This window comes from Melanerpes formicivorus, unplaced genomic scaffold (assembly GCF_026170545.1).
Source record: "Melanerpes formicivorus ecotype bairdi unplaced genomic scaffold, bMelFor1.0.p_v2 SCAF_22, whole genome shotgun sequence".
Lineage (NCBI taxonomy): Eukaryota > Metazoa > Chordata > Aves > Piciformes > Picidae > Melanerpes > Melanerpes formicivorus.
Genome location: NW_027142374.1, coordinates 6,507,739 through 6,521,797, shown reverse-complemented (window position 1 = coordinate 6,521,797; position 14,059 = coordinate 6,507,739). Strand labels below are relative to the sequence as shown.

The 14,059-nt window shown below is 37.5% G+C and overlaps 1 protein-coding gene across 2 annotated transcripts in view; it reads left to right on the top strand.

The window, feature by feature from the left end:
* ATRX (ATRX chromatin remodeler) overlaps positions 1–14,059 on the top strand; it is a 94,081-nt gene that overhangs the window by 35,276 nt on the left and 44,746 nt on the right. For both annotated transcript variants that reach the window (XM_068151987.1, XM_068151989.1), the window contains exons 10-15: positions 2,561–2,639; positions 9,444–9,574; positions 10,129–10,311; positions 12,132–12,225; positions 12,741–12,849; positions 13,514–13,693. In XM_068151987.1, coding sequence (XP_068008088.1) covers positions 2,561–2,639; positions 9,444–9,574; positions 10,129–10,311; positions 12,132–12,225; positions 12,741–12,849; positions 13,514–13,693 — 776 coding nt within the window. The remainder of the gene's footprint in view (positions 1–2,560; positions 2,640–9,443; positions 9,575–10,128; positions 10,312–12,131; positions 12,226–12,740; positions 12,850–13,513; positions 13,694–14,059) is intronic.

The window sequence follows — 14,059 nt, the reverse complement described above, 5'->3', positions numbered from 1 at the left end:
GCCCATACAGACAGACACTAAATCAAGTGATTGTTTTTTAGAACAAACAAAAAACCCCACCCCACCTCTAAACCAAAGTAACAGATTTTAAATTGAACATCATATTCCTCCATTTTCCTACCAACTTGATGCTGACCCAACTCTTCCTTAAGTTTTCCTGCAGTTCAGTTTCTGGAGGATTGTTAACCTTTGCAGATGAAAAAGTTGCTTTTCTCAGATGCTCTGCTTCTTTTTGTTTAGAGCCCTGTAGGAAAGCAGCGTTTGATGAATGGTGTTCTGCATCATTGTAGAGGAACAGAAAACAGGTTTCTTATTATGCATATTGTACAGCCCTGTAATGTTTGTTTTCTGAAGTCCTTTGAATAAGTTTAGTTGCATGTAATACTGGGACTTTGAAGGCTTTTCCTTGGTGGCTGCCAGAACAATGTTGTCCTCAATGATGCCAATGCTGCAGGAGGTTGCAAATGAGTGGTTTGCATAGTAATGAACATGTGGTGGCTGCCATAACTTTTACAAGACTTCCCACGGACAATTGATGGCACTCAGTGACAGTAACCCACATGTAGCAGTCCTTAGCATCACTGGACCATCAAAAAAAAATAGTTTGAAACTAACATTGCTGATGGACAGTGTATGTTCATAGACTTGATGTTGAAATGACCCAAGAGGAAAAAGTTGGTGGGGGTATAACTGGGTTTCTGAGGCTGTGGGAGTGATTGTTCTATTTGCAGGTTGTAAGTGTAAAGATTGGATAATTACTGGATAGGAGAGACAGGTGACAGTGTGCAACATGGAAAAATGAGATGGTGATGTGGGATGATGGACAGCAGAGCTAGAGAAGTGGTTAGTGAGCCTGGAGAGAGTGCCAAAAATGGAGTCTGCTCTCTCCTAATCACCTAATGGGAAGTTAAAGAGAAGGCTGTGCTGCACCTATTATGAAAGGATGAGGCCATGGATACAGGTTCTGGCAAAGAAAACTGAATGTATATAGAAGAAAATCCTTTACATTCAGGATGGTTACACCTTGTCGAATTTTGCACTCTGTCCTTGGAAATATTCAAAACTTGACTGGCCAAGGCCCTGTGAAAGGTGACCTCCCTTTGGAGCTAGCTCTGCTTTGATAATGGAGTTGAAGTAGATTATGTCCAGAGGTCTCTTCCAGCCTTAGTTATTGTATGATTCTGTGAGATTATGCCTTTGTTATTTTAAGGGGAAGCAAACTTCCCCTTTCTCTTCAGTTTGCAAAAGCAAAGTTTAAAGTGTGTCGGAAGAAGCTCTATAGGTTGATTGTTGGAATGAAACTTGGAATCTGGTTTAACCAGCAGGAAACTTCTATTTATGCAAGCCTGAGAGTGAGAGACTTTCTGTGATCACCACTTACACAGTATTGTCAGACATTTGGCTAATTGCAGGACAAGTGTACCTTAAAACCACTTAGAGTGAGCTTCTTGTAGCCTAGTTTTAACCCCTTCCTCACAAGTAGAAAATAAACTGTAGAATTTAGGACTGATAAGGTATTAGTTGGTTCAGATTTTGAGATCTCTCCCTAAACTTAATTTTACCAACTAGCAGATTTGGCTTCCTTATGTGTGAGTCAGAAGAACAAGAGAAAAGAAAGAAAGGCCTGGGAATCTTGATTTCTCCCATTCAGGCAGGAGATTGCAGAGGAGCTTAAAGGCAGATGTCACACTTTGCTGTTGTGTCCCACACTGCTGGTTTTGGTTTGCTTTCCATGTGAGACAGTATCCCTGTGGTGCATCTGGGTTTTGGTTTTGCACTATGGATGACAGATGTAGTTGTCCAAGTGTTAGTCTTCACACATACCCAGCAACACATGCATTGGTTTGATACTCTGAAAGCAAAATGGGCAAGAATTGTGGTTGTGGAGTACGCTTAGTGGTAACAGGGTAGCTCCTGAGCTTGCTGGAGGATTCTATAATACATTTGTTTGGGTTTTCTTTTCAATTTATACAAATTCAGTAGTGGAGCTTCTGAAATGGAATTAGGAAGTTCTTAGGAAACTTAATTTCAGACTCCTAAGTAGAGTATTGAGGCGGTGTAAAAAGGAAGGAATCGCAAGTTGGGTGTAGTAATAGCAAGCATAGTGTGGATAGAAATGCTGCTTGAAAAAATAGATACTTAATTATTAAGTATTTTAAGTATATATAATATAAAAAATATTTGTTAGGTATCATTTAAGTAGATATAACATAAAAATGCTTGGTTTATACAGCAAAATGGGTAAATGGCTTTTTTGCTTTATTGGCAGGCATAGTGTGGATAAAAGTGCTGCTTGAAAAGCTGGGGACTTTATTGAGTATTTTAAACATAATATCAGAATATTTAAGTATAAATTAGGTACAGTTTAACTAGATAGAAAAATGTTTATTTTATACTAAAAGATGGGTAGCTTTTCTTGTCTGCTAGTAGAAAAGTGGTGCTATTACTGAGCTATTTTTAATTGGGGATTCATGCGCTGTGTTGTTTATCACTGCTTTTACATATATTAAGTTTTGTAACTGTTTGGGTTTGTGTTTTTTGTTTCCCTTTCCTCCCCCAGGAGATGAGGGAGAGAGTAAATCAAGGGCTGTTCCAATGGAGGAGGAGGAAGATGATGATGATGACGATCCTGAGAATAGGTATGATACCATCCATAAGGACTTAAAAAAGATTATAACACACCCTAGGCGTGGGCGCAAACCGGCACAACGGAAGAGCAAGCAGGTTGTGAAAACCACGACTGCCTGCCTTGTAAAGACTCGCTCACGGGCTTCCCGCAAGTTTGAACAAGGGGCCAGAAAACAGAGGCCAAAATCCAGAAATGCAAAGAGAGTATTTAGAAGTGTCAGCTAACACACCTTGCGTAGGGTGTGTTATAAATGCACTGCAGCACTGTCTGGTTTGTGTTCCCACTCAAAGTGTGAGGTTTGTGGTGAGTCTTTCATTCAGGCAGGTCAAAACCTACTTCTGATGTGAATTTCAGCTAGTCATATGAATAGAAAGTAAAGGTTTGCACCTGTGCAGTATGCAGTGCTAGAATATTTTCAGACTGAATTTGATTATTACTGTTAAATGATTTGCCCTTTTTTTTTTTTCTGAAATAAAACAGCTTCTCTCAATAAAGAGAAAACACAAATGCAGAGAAAATAGGTATTTTCAGCTGTTCATTGAACTGAGTTTTAATCTGTTAAGAGCACCTGAAGTGACTAATGTGATAATTAAGGCCCTGATTCTACAAGCACTGTGCACAGGCTGGGCTGGTATCAAAGAGACAATTGGACATTTTAATTCCTTGCATAGCTCTTTAAGAGTGTAGGCTTACACATAGTACTTCAGTTTCAAGTTTAATGAAAATGAATCTCTGTGAGATACAGTTAGGTCAGATGTCCTATTTTACCAGTGCCATTCTAATTAATCAAAATTATCCTAGCTGGAAAACAAAAGCATCATTTTTTAACAAAGTGAATACACAACATGAAATACTGCTCCGTGATGAGCTAGTTTCCTTTTGGAAATTTTTAGACTAAAATGAGTTCAACAAATTTTATGCAGTATTTTAGCATTTTTTTTTTTCTTTCCTTTTTGCTCTATAGCATGTATGGGACCAGCTTCATAGTTCTGCAGAGTTGCTGGTAGAGTCTTTTTGTAGTTTAGAATGCAGTATCTTTGTTTCACAGAGTTGTGTTTTGATCTGTAGCTGAAGTAAATTTTCCAAACACTGTTCTCTATCCTTTATGAATCTCAGTTTGGCATCAAAATCAATTTTGCCACTGCTGTAGTTCTTGCATGTTTCCAGTCACCAAACTGAATCAAATTATTTAACTTTCAAAGAAAGATGCTCTTTATGGACTTAACAGCACAAGGTCATACGCAGAACATGTAAACATTGGTAACGTGAGATTTGCTTTGATTTCAGTCTTGGTCTGATTTTAGTTTTAGTTTTTCCTTTTTTTTTTTTTTTTGTTTTGTTTGCTTCTTAAGTGTTTCTGGTTGGTAACTACAGATACTACCAACAGATCTTAATTGTCAGCTTAAAAGTTATATTGGGAAAGAAAATAACCCAATTGCTAACAGATGAATAATTGCTATGAACTTAGGGTTTAAAAATCAGTTTCTGTACTTCGTTTTTGAGCCAGATCTTTGAAGGGAATGTTTCAAATATATATTCCTGAGATGGGAATGTTAACCTTCAGACGTAGGAACTCGTAACTGCAGTCTGATTCATCACGTATTGTACTTGGCACCAAAATCAGATATATAAAATGTGAAAAGATGGAACAAATTTCAAGAAATTAAAAGCTTGTTCTTCTGTTTACTCAACACAAAGTGTTTAAGTAGTTTACCTACTATTCAGATAAGTTGCCTATTTTCTTGCAGGCCAAAGAGAGTGTGTAGTACCTATGGGATATGTGTAGTGTGGGAACTCTCATGTTTGCAGATCTCTAGTTTAGCTGTTCTGTTATTTGCATACCTTTGGATGTGCATGACATGAATATTAATAGTCTTGAAATCATCTTTGCCAAGATGCAATATCCAAGTGGGTCATAATATGACATACACTGCTGTATGCTTTCATCTTATGTTGTGTAATTATCTGTTATTGGTCCTTCTGATCTTTTAAATGGTACTGTTTAATATGTTTGCAGTAGTTTTGTTTATTAAGAAGTTAATAGTGTATTTCATGCAGAATGCCTTTAAATATTTGATGGTTGCAATAAATTTTTGTAAAACATTTTTCTTGTCCAAGCATTTAATTTAATACGGCTCTGGCAGCTTGAAAAATCAGACTGTTTCAGCAAAGGCAGTATTTAGAACAAGGTGTTTGGCAGTGTCCACTATTTTTTTTTCCCCCTTAAATTTGTATGATGTTTCATCCAAATGTTCATCTCTTAACATATATTTGAAGGGGTTCTAAATTTTTTTTAGTAATATACCAAAGGCCCATTTAATTCTCTACCTGAAAAAAATGGTGGCTTTTATTTGGCACACAAAAATTGTCCTCCCCCTCCTCCTCCACAGGCTTGTTTTGGGCAACTTTATTTCTACATATAATTAGTAGGTATTTATGAACACTACGTGTGAGTTTATAAAATCTAATTGGTAATTGGTTTATAAAAACGAATTGGTAATAATACATCACAATATTTACAGTTATGACCTTTTAAGAAGCAAATTAATTTCTGCAGTGGTAGCATTATCTCACCAAGATTTTGGACAATTATGAGTGAGTCCATCATATTGGCACTTAAAGATTCATGAACAAGAATGGCAGATGCTATCAGGTGGACCTAGCTCCACTTCATGAGAGGCTGCACCATTCCATTTTTGCTGAGATGTCTGAAGGGTAATTTAAAGTAGGCTATAGCTTGACTAGACTTACTCCTGGGTAACACCCATTTTTTTCCTTGTCTCCTTTTCAAAACTTTTTTTCAGCCTAACTTATGAAATTGATAGTAACAAGTTCATTATTTATTAATGTATGTTTTGGTGTCATTTGTGCACAGGTGAACTATTAATACAAGTTGGGAAAATGGTGTTTTATCCAAATCTCATGCTATGTGTAGATAGGATGGTGCAGGGTGAGGTAACGTGACATGCTCAAGGTCATAGAGCAGTGGCAGAAATGATGAAATGCAGAGGGGGTTTTATATGTTTGTGGTGGGTTTTTTTTACTACCTGAAGTCCTATGCTAAAGGTCAGACAGCTTTCTGTGCTGCTTAATTAAATGTGTTTATAGTGTTCAACTGTTCCATCTGGTTGGCTGAGATACCTTTTCTGTCCTTGACCAGAGTAAATACCTCAATATCTTTTGATTTCCATGTGTTTCTCTGGAACAATGTGAACAAGGGAGTTTTCATGCTATCCTAGCTTGCTTTTCTTGGTAGTTGCAGTTTGATGTTAGTATAAACATTAAAATGTTAAAGGTAGCCTGTGAAATTCCTTAGCACAGAAACCTGGTCACTTTAATGTGGCTTCTATCTTTAAACAGACGTGTGATAGATTATCTTGAGTCACATAGAATTTCATTTAAAACCAGTTTCAGGAGTCCACTGTTTGATTTATTCTAATTCATATAAGCCATTTGCTATCAGCAATTATTTGTCAAATTCATTTACAAGACTTAATCTGTTTGGTTCTAATATTGCTTACACTTTTAATTCCCACCAGAGATAGCTATGTTAGAAGTAGGGATCTTTTAAATTCTGAACATCTCCACGGTGTCTTATATTTTCAGCTTAACATGCCAGTAAAACACAATGTCAGTAAACAAACCGTCCCATCTCAGTTTGATTCAAATGGTTCAGTCTTTTACCTGGCTTAAAAAAAAAAAATCTAATTTTCTATCTATGAAAAGTGATAACTTGCATTACTACAAATAATTATTTAGAGACTAGTACTGTGTCCAGTTCTGAGCCCCTCAGTTTAAGAAGGACATAGAGATACTTGAACGTGTCCAGAGAAGGGCAACAAGGCTGGGGAGAGGCCTTGAACACAAGCCCTATGAGGAGAGGCTGAGGGAGCTGGGATTGTTTAGCCTGGAGAAGAGGAGGCTCAGGGGTGACCTCATTGCTCCCTACAACTACCTGAAAGTTGGTTGGAGCCAGGAAGGGATTGGTCTCTTCTCTCTAGCAATCAGCACCAGAACAAGAGGACACAGTCTCAAGCTGTGCCAGGGGAGGTTTAGACTCGAGGTGAGGAGAAAGTTCTTCACCAAGAGAGTCATTCGTCATTGGAATGTGCTACCCAGGGAGGTGGTGGAGTCACCATCCCTGGAGGCGTTGAAGAGGAGATTGAATGTGGCACTTGGTGCCATGGTCTAGTTGTGAGGTATGTGTTGATAGGTTGGACTCGATGATCCTTGAGGTCTCTTCCAACCTTAGTTATACTGTGATACTGTAATTTACCCAGTCTGGTTTTCAGTTGTGATGATGATGATGAGGTAAATAGCAGCATCTGCTGCTTATGGCTAGTAGATTTTGTGCATGGTGTTTTTAGGTGGGATAATACATTTGTGTTGATTTGGTTGTCCCCTTAAGGGGGGAACAACTGAAAATGTATCTGGTCGTTTGTTAAGGATCAAAGTCAACCTTTATTTAAAATTTACACAGATAAATTACTAAAGGTGACTTGTGTGGCAGGTAAGTATTGTTATCCATGTACGGGTGGTGTTAACTTTGCTAATGCAACTGAGGACAATCCTAAATAAGTTAAAGGCCATATTGCTAGGCAGTACTTTCAGGATGGAAATTTAAAGTTTTGCAGCTCTTTTTAGTGTTTCTAGTTATTTTTTCTCTTCCAAAGCAAAAATTGGAGGATGATAGTTAGTTTTTTTCTTTTGTTGAAACAAGAAAAGTAGCCAGACTGCTGCTGTTTGTATTTCCTGCAGCAGGGTTCTTAATACACCTTAAAAGCTTTTAAATAGAAGCCAATCCACACTATTTCAAGTGGTTCCACTTTGAAGAAAAAGCTCTTTTGACCATTAAGAGATGGAAGAAATTGTCTTAATTTCTTATGTAAGGCACTCTTTATTCCTGTTGCTACTAAACATGTTGTGAAGGGGTTATAAAGAAACACCACCAACCAAATAACAACAAAACAAACCCCTAAAGTCCCTTTTTTATATCCTCTGGAAGGACTTAATGTGAAAATATTTGGAAGAGGATGTTACTTACCTATGAACTTCCAGTGGGTTCACACTATAATCTGTTGATATGTATGGAATTAAAGCTTACTGTGGTTTAAAGTTTTCCTTTCTCAGGACATTTCTGAAAAGAGGATGGATGCTGATGGGTAGTTTATGACTGATTGAGCACTCTTAAATGTTTATTAAATTTCCATCTTTCAATAATAACTGAAAATACATTAGCAATAGAATCTTTTTGGAAAATGCACTGCCACTCAAACCCCAGAGTATGTGAAGTGTTAGGAAACCTTGGGAAGATGCCCTTGAGAAGTTCCTTTGCTTTAAGGACACATTACTTGCTGAAAAATGAAATATATTTAAAATCTGGTTTATGGTGCTACATAAAAATAACAATTTAGTTTTCTGACGTGTAAGCAGCAGCACTTGAGAGATCACTGTCCCTTTGCCAATTCCAAGTGAAGCCTCAGTGTGGTTTAGTTTCCTGGGGCTTGACCGATTGTTTTGACTGGTATAAAGGCAAGACAGACCAGGTTTGATCTATGGGAAAAAAAATGGTATCTGTGTAAAATTGATGACTGTGGAATGAAAACTGTAATTGTTCTGGTATTTATATGAAGAAGGCCTGGTTTCATTCTTTCAGGATTTTTTTGGTTTTCCACTGGAAGTATGAGTTCTTGGATAAGTCCACTATTTTGCTATGCTTTTGACATAATCATTTCATATTTTGCCTTGGATAGATTCATGTAAGTTTGGGTTTGCTTGTTTGGTGGTGTTTTTTTTTGGTTTTGTTTGGTTTTTTTAATATTTCAAGAGCATGTAAAGAAGTCCTTTTTCCTTGGTAACTTTTTGTACCTTAGCTGAAACAAAGCTGAGTGCTGAGTGAACAGTTTGTGGAACGGGAAATAAGGCCATAATTTTCCTCTGAAGTGCACGCCCCATGGTGTTTGATAAAACTTTTTATGTGTCTGTGTATACACACATCTTTTTTGTTTGTTTTTGCTATAGTTACTGCAAGGCAAGTGCTTGTAGTTATATGAGGGATTCAGTGAGAGCTTTTTACCCAAGGCACTTGGTATCAGCTCACCTTGAGACATCATGAGTTGCTTCATATACTACATCATCTCTTTCAGTTAGGCTCAGGCATTTAGAATGGTAACAGGGAGGCAAGTGATGTTGAGGTAGGGTAATAAATTACTACTTTAACCTGTGAGTTAGTGCTAATTACAACAATTCTTTTTTCCTTGTTTAACAGTGTGTTCAGTGACACACTGTTGCTAAAACTGTTAGTGCTCACATGTACCCTAGTCAAGTAAATTCAGTGCCTCTGGAAGTGAATCTCATTGATTTAAATCAAGTAAGCATGATAACCATTTTTGGAGGGAATGATTTGAGTATTAGGATTTGGTATTCAGCATCTTCACATTCTTGTTGCAGTTAGAATTCATCTAAGTGCCTGCTCCAGGACTAACAAGATTCCATCCAAAGAGATCATGAATAAACCAAAATGTTTTAACTTGGTACATTTTCTAGCAATTTTCAGTCTTGGTGTAAAACACAAAACATCTTTTTAAAGAAGCATTATACAGATCTGCTTTCTAAAAGCAAGTTAAAACATTACATTTAACATGAGGTTTTTGCTGATACATCTTGTCTTACCACAGTGACTTTTTATCATGTGTCTTTTTTTGTTCAGCTTTCAACCCTTTTCTTGACATTCTCAATGGTATAGGATTACACTTAGCATGTATAGATCTACTTAAACAATGGAATAAATAGTTCTTTCTGTTTTGCTTCAAAGAATTGCCAAGAAAATGCTTTTAGAAGAAATCAAAGCAAATCTTTCCTCTGATGAGGATGCATCTTCAGATGATGAATCAGATGAAGGGAAAAAGAAAACTGGAAAGCAAACTGAAAACACAGCAGATGATGGTGAGCACTAAAAAGCATCTGGGGAAAAATGATGCTGTAATGCCTGTCATAATTTCCAAGGTCACTTGGGAAGATCATAATTAAGTTTCTTCAATGTTCAGTAAAAGTCATTGATGTTAATAGGTAGTTGCCAAAGGGAGGCCAGTGTATGTGATCATCCCTGGAAGTTTTCAAGGCCAGGCTGGTTGGGGCTCCGAGCAACCTGGTCTAGTGCAAGGTACCCCTGCCTGTGTCAGGGGAATTGGAACTGGATGATCTTTGAGGTCCCTTCCAACCCTGACAATTCTGTGGTTCAGTGATCATGAGGAATATTGTCTCTTAGTCTCCTTTAAGTGTATTTCTTTTTAACAGTCTTTTTTGTAACCAGTTCAGATGTCCTAGGGATTTGCGAGGAATGATCTAGACAGAGCAGTAGGAAGCACAAATGCGTGGCAGATATGTGACTAATGTACACAGTCATTGGAACAGACACTGCAAGTGTTCAGTGTAAAGTACTTCAGATTTGAGAGAACAGCGGTATGTTGTTGCTCATGCTCTACTCTTACCTTTGACAGAAGAGAATACAAAGGAAGATAATTCGGATGAATCGGAATCAGAGGAAGAGGAATCAAAGAAGCCCAGATACAGACACAGACTGCTGAGGCACAAGCTGACAGTGAGCGATGGAGAATCTGGTGAAGAAAAAAAGGTGAAACCAAAAGAGAAAAAAGAAGTGAAGCGCAGAAATAGAAGGAAAGGTAAGTAATGCTGACCTTTTGGGTCACAAAACCTATGTGCTTCTACAAAATAAGCCCAAAGCGTGTTGGAATGGAGACCTGAAACTCTGTAATTTAAAAATCTCTGTAAAAACTTCTTTGGGTGTTAAATCGGAAATTCTGTTTTCTTTAAAGTGTTGAGTACAAATGCAACACTCTCTGCTTATTTTATCCTCCGGATTGAATGCGCCAGGGGAAGTTTATGCTCAAGGTGAGGAGAGAGTCCTTCACAGAGAGTAATTAGCCAGTGGAATGGGCTGCCCGGGGAGGTGGTGCAGTCACCATCCCTGGAGGTGTTCACAAGAAAAAGATTGAATGTGGCACTTGGAGCCATTGTTTAGTTGTCAGGAGGTGTTAGGTAATAGGTTGGACTTAATCTCTGAGGTCTTTTGCAACCTGGCTGATTCTGTGAAGTAATCTTGTTGAGTGTTAGAATATTAATCTTCAATAATAAAGACAAGCCCAGTGTGTCTCGTTGGTGAAAAACAGTCTTGTCCCTTATGTGGTGCTCTCTATAACGTGCACTATTAGTAGGCCCTTGTGCTTCAGGAATTTCTCTGACCTGGAATTTGAATGCTGCGTGCATTAGCTGAACAGCAGATGGCACTGTGAAATGGTGCTTGACTTGGATTTTTCATTTTCACGGTTGCATGCAAGAACAAAGAAGCTGTCAGTCCCTTGCAGTTAATACTTCTGAACAAAGGAGAGGATAAAGCTTACTGCCACGGTGGTCAGCACAGATGATGATAGTTTTGTGGGCAGGGGAAGTCAGGGTATGCAGGACTTCTATGTTGCGCTAATGCTAGCTGAAAGACACAGTGCAGTTTGTGTATCACTTTCCTTCGTGAAAACTCTCATTTTTATCGGAGTGTAGAGTCATGCTTTTCTTCCCTTATGGAATTAATAACTCTACTAACAACGTTTCTTTCAAGGAAGTAATTGTAAATTACAGTGGCAACGTGCAGATATGATGCAGCCAGACCAATTCTCAGAATTCTTTAGTGTAAGTCTTAACTGCAGTAGGTTCAACTAGAACAATGTGTTTCAGCTCACTGGGTTTCAGCCCTATGTTATTAATAGTGCATTTCCCCATGTATGCAGAAAATCCTTCTTTTGAGCCTTATTATTCATAAAACGGTTAAGCTTTTCACTGTGTTCAAGGTCAAGCTGAAATTCTAAAGGTGCAAAATGGCATGCTGGTCTTAATTACCTATAAATACCAGTGTGAGCTCCTAAAAATAGTTATGGAACTATAACCTAATGCTGCTATTTTTAATTGTCTTTTGAGTCCATTTAAAACTTGTATTACCTGAAGAAACGTCAAGCCATGAATACTGTAATATAATTGCATGTGTTGTTAGTAATTAAGGGTTGTTTGCATGAATTGTGAAGTATTGATTATGAAATGGCACCTAAAAATGTTAGAAACAACATCTGCCTTTTCACTTCTGTTTTCTGAACTGCTGTGATGTTCCCCACTTTGTTCACTCCCCCTTACCTTTGAAATGTGGCACCAGCGAAGATAATGCTGTCATTTGTTTGTAAACTATCCATAGAAGTCTTCATGCCTGAAGACCTCAAGTCTTGCTGACATAGAACTTGCCTAGTGTTCATGTGTTAAGCTTTTCCATTCTACCCCATATATTCCTGTTGCTTCTCCTGTGTTAAATGGGTCTCACACTGTCTGAAACGAGCTTTTACAGTGCTTATTGATCTTAAGAGAGCTTGTTGTATAGTTAGGTGTGTAATGTTGCTAACCTTGCAGTAATTTTCCAGCATGATGTCATACTTCATTCTTACAGTGAGCAGCGATGATTCAAATGACTCCGAGTTTCAGGAATCTGCAGTTAGTGAGGAAATCAGTGAGTCTGAAGATGAACAACGTCCAAGAACAAGGTACAAATAACATCTTACTGTGCTCATCTTGTGTATGAGTTTTGGATTTTAATAGTGTGATTTAGGTGGTGAGATGGGAAAAGTTAAAGATTTTGGATTGTTCCTTAAAACTGTTGATGATGTTTGTCTATAATATGGCATCTGCTAAAAAATGGTGAGAATTTTGAATTTGTACCACAGTGTGTGGTACACAGCAGTTTGAGCCAGTATGGAAGAAAAAAAATAACAGAAATGATGCATTTTTACATGAATGGCAATTCAGAAATGGTAGGTTGAAGCAGAAAACTAATACTTAGCAATTCTGAGATTCTTCAGGGTCTGGAGTCAGCCATTACTGTATGTGTCCAGTGAATTGAAGGGAAGGAAGGAACACAGAAGTAAACCTCTGACTGCACAAAAGGCAGTTTATATCCTATTAGTTGGTGATGTAGCTTGTGTACTGTTTTCATCATTGTTTTGTTTGGCAATGAATTATTATTGCTTATCAGTAATACTCTAGATTATTTTTTTATTAGATCTGCCAAGAAAGCTGAGGCCGAAGAAAACCAGCGTAGCTACAAACAGAAAAAGAAACGAAGGCGTATAAAGGTTCAAGAGGATTCTTCAAGTGAGAACAACAATAAGGTACTATATTACATTCTTAAATTTATATTTATTGTGTATTGTGAATTAATAAATAGGAAAAAGAGTTGCTTAATCTTTTGATCATTGCTCGGGGAGTTGAGTATCTCAAACAGCTCTATAGAAAGTGAAGTAGAAAATTGAACAGGTTTTCCATGTTACTTCGGTGCTAAAGCTTGTAAAATGGCACTATTCTGGAGAAAAAGCATTGTGTGCTAAAACCATTTCTTATCTTAATAAAGTTGCACAATATCTTCAAAGTAAATGGAATTTCTAAACTAAATGTAGAAGATGACATAATGATTAAGGTTTTCATAGTATTAGGGTTTCTTTTCTTGTGTGATGTAGGTGATAGCTGATCTCGTCTAGCACCACAGGAACAGAAAAATAGTTCTTTATTAATAGCCATTAGCTACAGTCAGATTACAACAGTACCTACCATCGGTACTGATTTTGCACAGCTGGCCTTATCTTTAGTGTCTTGGAGTACATTGTAGTTAAGGTGGTATTTCTTTTGTCATGCTGGCTAACTTGCTCTTTAAAAAAGTGTAATTTTTTAATGAGCTATATCCTCACCTGTGTGTATAAAAATTTACTTGTCTAAAAACGGTGGATTTCATGGTCTGTTGAATCATCTTCTTGCTAATAATTATTTCATTTGTAATAGAGTAACTCCGAGGATGAGGAAAACGATGATTCAAAATCTCCTGGAAAGGGCAGGAAGAAAATACGGAAAATTATTAAAGATGATAAACTTAGAACAGAAACACAAAATGCACTTAAAGAAGAAGAAGAAAGAAGAAAACGTATAGCAGAAAGAGAACGGGAGAGAGAGAAACTGAGAGAGGTATGCCCTGTTTTCTTGGCAGAATGATAGGAAGCTGAACTGCTGATGATGTTTAGATGATGTGTCTCTACCTCAGTTTGACTTGATAGGTAACTTTAAAAGTATTTACATGTAGCCTTGTAAGCCACAAGGTTTACGTGTAGTTTCCTGTGGGTTAACATTGCTAAGTTTTATTGAAGACTACTGAGGTCTTTAGAACGCTGTTTTAATGGCCAGTGGCTTTGCTTTCCAGGGGCAAAAGCACTCATTTACTGTGATGCACAGTAAAGAAGTTAAGGTTTCTCTCTGTAAAATAAATGATAACTGCCAAATTTGCTGAAGCTGGTGTCTGTCAAATGCTTGGTGTTACTCATGTGTTAAGTTTTC